Source organism: Eleutherodactylus coqui, chromosome 13 (genome assembly GCF_035609145.1).
Source record: "Eleutherodactylus coqui strain aEleCoq1 chromosome 13, aEleCoq1.hap1, whole genome shotgun sequence".
In the NCBI taxonomy this organism is placed as follows: domain Eukaryota; kingdom Metazoa; phylum Chordata; class Amphibia; order Anura; family Eleutherodactylidae; genus Eleutherodactylus; species Eleutherodactylus coqui.
Window position 1 is genome coordinate 32,584,493 of NC_089849.1, and position 10,524 is coordinate 32,595,016.

Here is a 10,524-nt window from a genome sequence, read left to right on the forward strand (position 1 = left end):
AAGAATAAATGGAGGTGCAGTCGTGCACAAGACTATAACACCAATGTAATGTTGATGTATCGGCTGTCTTCCAACATTAGTATAAGAAAGTCACCCCCCCCCCTCTCCCCCCCTCCCATTCCAGTTATTGATAAAAGCACAAAACTTGATAAAAGTTTTCATTCAATAATAAAACTCTTTTAATTTAACATAGAAAAGATAAAACCAAACAAACATTGTCCACCAAGAGGACTGCGGGAGGAATCCTCATTCAGTGGTGCAGCCAGCAGAGTAAAGCAAAACATGGTGGTGTGGGGGGTGTCTGATCATCGGGCCGTGTAAGAAGCGGCTCTTTATACATAAGTGCTGTCAGGTAGTATAGCTCAAGTGATTGGAGCTGACCTGCAATACCAGATACCACCTATAACAGGAATGGCGCTGTTTCAAGAAGACAAAACAAAACAAAAAAGCAGTAATGCAGCAGCTGCATTTGGAAGGAGACGGAGGCAGAATCTGCAGTGTAAATGTTCTGCACCCAAGATACATGTATAGGATTAAAATGTAACTAAAGATTGTTCTGACCAAACACTAAGGGTTAATAAACAGAACCGGCTCTTTGGTCAGTAATTAAATTGCACTTACCTCTAAAATACAAAAAAAAACAAAAAACGACCATTAAATAGAAACTCTTAAAGGGAACCAGTCACCCTCTTTTTGCACCCCACTGAGAGCACCATAAGGTAGTGACCATCGTGCCGATTAGGAATATGTCTGCTTTACGTACCTGTGCAGTAGTTTGGGAGAAACTCGCATTAGTAGCATGCATATTCATGAGCTACAGCTAGCCACACCCACCTTCCACCCAAGGATTGTCAGTTCTCCTATGCACTGTAATACACAGACAGCTGTCAATCATTGGCTGGAGGACAGGGTGGGTGTGGCTAGCTGCAGCTCATAAATATTAAGGACTAGTTCTCTCTGTGGCTGCTACTAGTAAAATGCAAGTTTCTCCCTAACTACTGCACAGATACATGCAGCAACATGTCACTACAATGAGTCTGAATGTCACTACCTTATGCTGCTCTCCATGAGAGTTGCAAAACAATGGTGATATAGCGTCCTTATTTCTAGGAAAATTAATTGACAACCAAAAAGACCGCCATGAAGGACGCCGCAGGGCTTGTATCTATAGACTAGTGTGCCGTTTCACTTGATCTGCTAATCAGAGAAGAGATACATGGCTAATTCCTTTCAAAAACAGCACCACACTGATTCACAGGTTGTATGTGGTATTGCATCTCAACCCTATTCACTTGAATGGAGATGAGCTGCAATACCACACGTAACCTGAGGACAAGTGTGGCCATTTCTGCAATGAAGAAGCCACGTTCTTCTAATTCTATTCAACCTCTTTTGGGTTCATATAGGGCTTATACATACAAGGGAACGGCATGTGGAAAATCCGCCGGGTTGACAGTACTAGCAAGGCGGATGAAATTTTACTAAATACCATCCTCGTGTAACCCACCGTGTAAATAGACCTGCAGTGCGGATGTTGAATCTGTACCGCGGTCAGTCTATACTGTGGATTCTTTGCAGCGGATTTCACCCTTCGCTGACTAAATTCACCCTATGCATTGCGAAGTCTACAATCATTGCAGATTTTCCGCTGCGGAAAAATACCTCCCAAGCGGACATATCCTACATGATCTTTTATGGCGGCCATATTGGTTGTTGCTTAGCTTCCCTGAAACAGGTACCACTAACAAACAGCAGGATAGAATTGCTAGATTTGACAGAAGAGGGCGCCGTCACAAGATTTGTGTTCTCTGCATATTTCGAACATGGTGTTGTTGAGATTTGGCGCAATGACTGCTTTTAAAGTGACTAATACAAAATCATCAATGGTGACTGTAACATAAAGCGGCCATCAAAATCCTTTCCACTTGTCATGACCAGCACTTCCTCGGAGGTCCAAGGTCGTTAAGCAGCAGCAATAGTAGTGTGGAAATGGCCGACACGTCCCTGAGAGGGTCAAGGAAAAAAAAACACAGGATCTCGTAATCAGGATCAAGTAATAATGCTCTTCTGTATTAGCTACTTAAGCAATTGTCCAGATGTTCATTGATCTTGGCTTCTATAACCTTCGCCCCACACACCGGGCAGTTCACAGTCTTACTCTGGTTGGGGTTAGAGGAGTCGGAACCATCTATGATTATGACTGGTTCTTCCCTAAAGGAGTTGCCTCGTGGGAAACTGTCCTTTCTGATTTCGATGTCCAGGCGAGGTTTTTTCAAAGGCCGGCCTTGACTTTCATCCTGACTTGATCCCTGTGAGGTAGACGGTGCACCCTGAGATGAGCTGGGCACGACAAAGGAGAGCCTCTTCTGGATAAAGCCGTCTAGAGTCCCAGGCTTTGACCCTGATGCTTTGGAAACGTTTCTGCCGTATCCTGGGAGTTTTATCGGGGATCCATTAATGTTTGTGAAGGCTTTGGTATTGGCCACGGACACTCTGGGCAGGTTGGGCCTTGGGTTGTTGGTAACAGAGGACAAGGCACTGTTGGCCGGAACTGGCTTTACAGGAGGACTTGATAAGGCTTTACTGGAAGACATAGGGGTGCTAAGGACCTTCACCGGGAGAGATACTTGACTGGACCCACCGAGTCTGTAACCGCTGCCGCTAAATGGGAAAAATGAACGTATGTCGCCTCCTTCTGGTTTTCCTGCAGAAAAGAAAATGTCATTAGGTCACATGGAAAAAAAAAAAAGGTCTGAAACCACATGTCCCAAGATGTCTTGCTCAGGCATCACCTCAAAAGCGGTAATTACAGAAATCTCAAAATTGTGAGCAGGTTGCTGAAGGATCACAGATGCGGGTCTAACGAACCAATTATAGGGCTGTATGACGACCCCTGAACAAGATCTGCACAGGCTGATGCACTCTGCGTTGGGAGCGAACAACTGCCAATGCAATCATTGGTTCCCAAGAGAATCATCGTTGTTTGCAGCACATCCTCCGTTCAGATGGAATGCTGTGCAGTTGACAATGATGGGTTTATTCTGGCTGCATAAAAGATGTGATCTGCTAATGAACGAGCATCTGTGCATTTGTTGGCCAAAAGATTTGTAGGAGTGCTCATTTGCCTAATTATTGCACTATGTGAAGCTGCGCCAAAAGTCACTGGGGCAGAGAAGTCAAGAATTCAATGGAAAACGCCCTTCACAGAAAAGCAATGTAAAAGGCCCAGGAGAGGCTGCAGACTGTGCCCTGCGCAGCAGCATGCATGTCACATGCAGCGTGCACATTTCAGCCCAGTGCAGGGTGAGGCAGAGATGACTGGTTGGTAATAGCCATCCATCATGTACTGGAAATGGGAGGCTGTTAGGAGGGGACTCAGTGACAACAGCAGACTACATGGGGGCGGTGGAGATTTGTGATGGTCACCCAGTACATGCTACAGAGCAAACACACGGTGTGAAGTTCCAGTATTCAGAAATCCCTAAAAATAAAAGCGTCAAATGTAAAAAGGGACAGAGGAGAGAGGTGGGGTAAGACCACTACTGCGCATTAATTTCAGTACACCACCCAGAGTCCATTTTTTGGAAATAAAGAAAAGTTCCTGTGGTATGTGAGGAATATGGATTCATGTGTTATCCTTATACACATGGTTTGCAAATTAATTGAGACTTGATTTCCTTACATTTTCCTCTCATCCAAGTATCCACCCTCAGCAGTGCATACACGCAGGGCGTTCAGTCGGTCAACTTGTCTAAAGTTTTAGTAGCAACTCCTAAACGCCATTTTGGCTCGTAACTTGCATATCTTAAACACACCTATCCGGATTATCCCAAAGGAGTTCGACTGGATTGCGATCTGAACTCTGGATGGCCAGACAGTTTCTCAGCATCAGTTGTCGGTCTTCAGACAGAACGTACTTCTTGCACAGACTGGATGATGTATATCTTGAGGTTTTTGTCAGCCATCTTCCTGTAGTGTGAAATCACAACCAATACGCTGGGTGCCAGTATGGTGCACCAGGATGTTGGCGAAACACTTGGGAGTCCATGATTCCTCCGATTTTTCGTTAAGTCAACAACCGCACCACCTCGGAAACATCTTCAGACCTCAACAGAACCTCTTCCACAAGCAGGAAGCTGCTGAACAACAAATGAACCTTCACCTCTTGGATCCAAATATCTCAAACTTCGATTCATCTGTGGAAAGAACCTTCTTCTGCTGACTAGTGGACCGGCTCCTGTGCTTTTTAGGCCACAATGCCCTCTTTATTACTGTGTCTAGGTAATGGTTTTCATGCTGCAACACATCCCTTCAAGCCAGAAGACAGCATTTTGACGGTCACAATTGCACATTTTCTACCTCGTTTCCATCAGCGCAGCACGGATCTGTCCAGCTGTTTTGAATCTGTCCTGTTTGAAACACTCCGATTAGTTTGTCCTCCTGGTTTGAGGTCACGTAAGGTTGTCCTTGTCATGGTCGATCACATACGCTGAACATAAGAGTATCTCTTGATGGTTTACTGCACCCCCCAGGAGAAACCTTCTCCAAATGAGCACTAACTATGCTCTGCGTTTCTCAAAGCCACTCTGGATGATCATTTCTGTGTGATACACATGGATCACATTCATCCTTTACAGAGAAATCAATTAATCTGGAGATATTAAAATTAATGAGCAGTAGTGTAGAGTTACAGAAGTTTTCCAGGGAAATATTGATGACCTGTCCCAAGGATAGGTCATCAATAGTTGATCAGTTGGGGTCTGCTGCTTGGAACCCCTGCCAATCAGGTGCCCGCTGTCAGTACCCAACACATGGGGTACGGAGCAGAAGCTACTGCTACTCCAACTCCTGTGTAGTGGCCGGTGCTTGTAACCAGAGGCGTTGCTGTCAATAAAATCAAAGAGAGCTGCGCAAGCAGCCACAAACTCCCTCCACTAGAGAGGGGTCGGAGTTATCTGCTTCCGCTCTGACAGTAGCCACCCAATCAGCTGATCGGCCAGGGTTTTGAGTGGCGGACCCCAACCGATCAGCTATTAATGACTTATTCTGAGCACACGTCATTAATTGCATTTCCCTGGAAAAACCCCTTTAAGAAAGAAAGGGTGTAGATGACAGGAAGGACGCCCCCATGATCCCCAAATACCGTTTCCTCTCGGATTTTTGCTAGGCTGAACGTCCGAGGACTCTTCCTTCTTGTCTTTAGCAGTTTTCTTCTCCGGCTCCTTCACTTTTATAAATGTGCCCCCACAAGATCTCTGATGTTCAGCCCACCAGGGATCAAGCTTGGATGGAGCTCTGTTCATCGCACGCTTCACATAACCGTGATATGGAGCCCTTTGCCGACAAGGACCATTACAGCGCCACCAATGTTTTCTGTATTCATCCACCTCATCATGGAAACTATGGAAAACCTGTTAACACAGAACAAGACATAGCATATAAGGGTTAAAGAAATAAGAATATCACATGTATGAGTATACAAGGCACACACACTTGATAGAGGCGTTCCTCATCATAAAGAGTTAAGTAATGACACCAAGTACAAAATGTGATGTTCTCAGTAAGAGAAACCAAGTCATCTTGTAGATATGATAGCTTTTAATGGCTGACAAAAATACATGATGTTACAGCGAGCTTTCCAACATACTAAGGGTTTTTCCTCAGGCTCAATGGAACTGGTCTGGAGAGGCATTATTATATATACACCAAATTGGTGTTATGGGGTCACCAGGCCAGAGTGTTACATCTGCTATAGATTTCTCATATGCTGCATTCTACCATGAAGCTTCTTGAGAGTGTCAGGATGGTAATAAACTTGTCTCAAATTTTTCTATGATGTAGAGATTTGAAGTTGCCTTTTAATATAGTAACTTTCATGTGTTCTATGTTGTGTCCATCACTAGATGGACATCACTGTCTTTCTGTCTTTAATTGCGTGGTGATGAGACCTCATCATCGTTTTAAGCACTGAAAACGAATTGATCGGCCCACATACCTCAGATGGGACATTTTTAAATCAGGGCTACCATCCCACCCCAATTGAAGACCAAATCACCAGAGCCACCAGGATACCCAGGAAGTCACCAGAGCCACCAGGATACCCAGGAAGTCACCAGAGCCACCAGGATACCCAGGAAGTCACCAGAGCCACCAGGATACCCAGGAAGTCACCAGAGCCACCAGGATACCCAAGAAGTCACCAGAGCCACCACGATACCCAAGAAGTCACCAGAGCCACCACGATACCCAAGAAGTCACCAGAGCCACCACGATACCCAAGAAGTCACCAGAGCCACCACGATACCCAAGAAGTCACCAGAGCCACCACGATACCCAAGAAGTCACCAGAGCCACCACGATACCCAAGAAGTCACCAGAGCCACCACGATACCCAAGAAGTCACCAGAGCCACCACGATACCCAAGAAGTCACCAGAGCCACCACGATACCCAAGAAGTCACCAGAGCCACCACGATACCCAAGAAGTCACCAGAGCCACCACGATACCCAAGAAGTCACCAGAGCCACCACGATACCCAAGAAGTCACCAGAGCCACCACGATACCCAAGAAGTCACCAGAGCCACCACGATACCCAAGAAGTCACCAGAGCCACCACGATACCCAGGAATCACCAGAGCCACCAGGATACCCAGGAATCACCAGAGCCACCAGGATACCCAGGAATCACCAGAGCCACCAGGATACCCAGGAATCACCAGAGCCACCAGGATACCCAGGAATCACCAGAGCCACCAGGATACCCAGGAATCACCAGAGCCACCAGGATACCCAGGAATCACCAGAGCCACCAGGATACCCAGGAATCACCAGAGCCACCAGGATACCCAGGAATCACCAGAGCCACCAGGATACCCAGGAATCACCAGAGCCACCAGGATACCCAGGAATCACCAGAGCCACCAGGATACCCAGGAATCACCAGAGCCACCAGGATACCCAGAAGTCAACTACTCCAATACAGAAAAGGAAGGAAACGATTGTGTACCTCTAAAAGGGACCTACAATCCACAGCGAGAGCTACTAAGGAAGACTGCAAAGAAACCCTATCATACCCTACACAAGGATGACCGTCTGAAGACCATATTCCCGGACCCTCCGCTTCTGAAAACACGTTTCGGGGACGAGTCCTTTTGTCAGTTCGGCTGGATTAAACACAGCAGGATGCCTGGGTGCGACACTATTCCAAAGGCTTTTGGATGTGCCAGGCGTCCTGTACATGGCAGGGAGACAAGGAGGAAAGAAGTGCTTCAGCGTCCCCGAAACGCGTTTTCACTTGCTGATTTTTTATTTTCCATGCGGATTTCGCCTCTAAAGCCACGGCACAAATCCACAGCCAAGGTGCAGATTTCTGTTGTGCACTTTGCAGCTTATCTGCACATGAACTTAGCCCGGTCAATGGGCAAAGTCCGTGCGTGGCGGTTCCGGCGCATTTCTACATTAAATAATGCCAAGTTAGTTCTTCGTACAGATCCACACAGAAACGTCACAAATTGCGCACGCAGATGTTGCCTATAAATCCACAAGCGGATCCACAGATTTCTGCCGCAGTTCTAGAAGTGGAATACAAACTGCTAATTCCACATCACAATAAGCCATGTGAACACACCCTGAAGATACCCTAAGGGTGCGTTCACACATAATGGAATTGGTACCGATTCAAAATCCGATTTTGCAGCAGACTTCACTCCTTCTAATAAAAGGGACATTGATGCGGATTTTCCACGCCATTTCCGCTACGTGTAAACGTACCCTTACTCTCGGAAAACCCCTTTAACACCCACTTCCTAGTGTGCACCCCTGGATTTACAAAGCACGCTACATCCAGAGGGCACTGAGGTTCTGCTTACCGATATCTTGGCACCAGTGAGACCGTTGATGCGATTCATGTGCTTGTGGAACTGCGGCCCGTGGCCATCGTGGTCTCTGTTGTTGTCAGTGACAAACAGGAGGGCGTGAATCATCTCATGGAGAAGCGTCTGTGATGGAAGAGGAAACCAAAAGACACCATCAGCCTCAGAGCCTCGCTCCTACACAACGCTCATTAGTACATACCATTGTTCTATACTCTCAGGACCGTGGGGGGGGGGGGGGAGCATTTCAGATTAGCAGATTTTCTGATTTATTGGATCGTTCATTGAAATGGCAGGATTTTATATCTTGAATCAGGGTCATAACCCTTCCAAATAGTCCACGCCAGAAAGTTTATATTAGCCTTGCAGTCCCTTTAATATAACAATCCTGAAGAATATTTTCTTTTAACTCTAGTGTGTGGTCCTCTGCTATTCCTCCTGGAAGTTTATGAATAAATTGACAGCTGGGCATTACTATGTTGAGGAAGGGGTGTCCCTACACTAGCTGATATTGATAGCAATGTCAGCTATAGCATCAGAGTGCAAGGACAATCCCCTCCGCAAGTGGTAAGGCCCAGATGGCAATTTACTTGAAAATTTCCAGGAGGAGTAACAGAGGAACAGCACTACAGATAAGAAGAGAAATTCCTGAATTGTTAAATGCTGCAGCGCAATTTCTACTGAGCATTTGCACTGCAGAATGCAAATATAGAAAATTGCGTTTCCACATCAAGAAGTGACGTGTCATTTCTGCCAAAACGCGGCCATTTTTCGTATGTGGATTTTATTAATTTGCAGCGCTGAATGTACGTGCAGAAAAACTGCGGCAGAAAGAAGCTTATTTTGCGGAATCCATATGGAGAATTCTGCGGTGTGAAGCCTCCCCTTATAGGGCTCAGCCCACCTACAACACTTACCGCCCCTCCCCGGTGTAAGTATGTGATTGGTGTGATCCGACAGTTGAGAGGGTCCTGCATGAATGGGCCGGCGGTCCTGCCTGCGAGCCACCACTCCGTTCATTTCCGTGTGACGGCTGCAGATAGTCTAGTTTAGTCATTTAGTCCCACTGAAACGAACGGAGTGGCAGCGCGCAGGTATGACCGCTGCTCCGTTCATTCAGGGCCCTTTGAGACCCCCATTCTCGGGATCTGCGATAATCCTGGTTGTCAGACCCCTCTGATCAGATAACTGTCTTGTGGAACAACCCCTTAACCCTTTCCAATCCACTGTCAGACCTCTGAAGACATTATGATTTAAGGCTGTACAGCTCCGATGTTGGAAGACATCCGGCAGGGTTCTCTTACTGTATATTGCCAGCCTCTCTGCTGTCGGAGCCTATCCAATGTGTCACCTCATGCAGTACTTGCTTTAGCCAGCAGATAGCGCCGTTGTATAACGGCAGAAAAAGAGTAAGCCCCCTAGGAAAACCAGGATACAAATTGGATTGGAAAGGGTTAAAGGTAATTCTCTAAGGGCTCATTCACACAGGTGTAGGCAGCTTAGTTCCCTGAAAAACGGACTGGTTCCGCTGCGTATGTACGTGCTCCATGCGTTCTTATTGTGTATGTGCCATCCGACTTTCACGAACGCAAAAAATACGCAAGAAGGCCCAACGCCTTTTTCACTTTCGCCTGGCCACATGTGTAAAGAGTGCGTCAGCATGTAAGATCCGTGTGCAATGCCTTGGGGTTTTTTTCCTAACACTTTTACGATCATGAATACAGACCACGATAGGACATGCTGCGATTTTTTTGTGTGCAATGTCGGTCCACTTAAAAAAAATACGCATGTCTGAATGCACCCAAGGGTTTTTCCAGGGAAACCCTATTGATGAAGTATCTTCAGGATCGGTCATCAATCGTTGATCAGCTGACCGGGCAGCAATTTACAGAGGGTTAGAGTGGAAGCTGCAGCTCCGACCTCGGCGTAGTGGCCGGCGCCTGTAACTGCAGGCTGGGGTCTAATTGCAACCAGTTTCTCTGCTTCAACACGGGGGTCAGCGGGCGCCCGGTCAGCTGATTGGCGCACTCCAGCCGATTAACTATTGATGACCGATCCTGCAGATTTGTGATCCATAGTATTTTCCGCAGTCATTAGAGAATACGCCCGTGTGAGCGCGCCGCAGACGCCGGGCCGTTTACCTCCACCAGATCTTTCCTCGGTCGGAGCATCAGGAGCGGCTTGCTGAGCCGGATGGAGCACAGACCTCCCCGCCCTTCGTACGAACAGACTCCGGCGCATCTGCGGAAACGGGGAAAAAAAAGCACAACGCAAGTCAAGGAGGGGTTAACCCAAATATAACGGGCTGCGCAGCATTGTGGGAGATGTAGTGCGCTTACAGCGTCATCCTGGGGCTCCACTTCACCTCCACCCCCTGCAGCTTCCCCCAGAAGAACATCTCATTGAACTGGAGGAAGAGCTCGTGGATATTGGGGTTGGGGTCCAGCAGCTCCCAGGAGGGGTCCACCACAGCCGTGAGCGGGGGCTGAGCGGCGGGGGAGACATGGCGGCTGGGGGGCTTCCCTGCGGCCTCCTCCTCCCGGTTGTACTGCTCCTGCAGCTCTATCGCCAGCAGCAGGTCTGCGTCCATCATTCTTCCGCCATCCCCAACAACAGTGACTGACAGGCTCCGCCCACTGCCGATCACATGA

At 47.4% G+C, this 10,524-nt stretch overlaps 1 protein-coding gene across 1 annotated transcript; it reads right to left on the reverse strand.

Annotated features, from left to right (window-relative positions):
- Window positions 1–155: 155 nt before the first annotated feature.
- Window positions 156–10,508, reverse strand: SPRTN (SprT-like N-terminal domain). The gene is made up of 5 exons (XM_066586046.1): window positions 10,213–10,508; window positions 10,015–10,114; window positions 7,871–7,999; window positions 5,144–5,411; window positions 156–2,704 (listed from the first exon to the last, which is right to left on the reverse strand). The coding sequence occupies exons 1-5, from the start codon at window positions 10,464–10,466 to the stop codon at window positions 2,073–2,075; spliced, it is 1,383 nt and encodes a 460-aa protein (XP_066442143.1). The 5' UTR covers window positions 10,467–10,508; the 3' UTR covers window positions 156–2,072.
- Window positions 10,509–10,524: the final 16 nt, after the last annotated feature.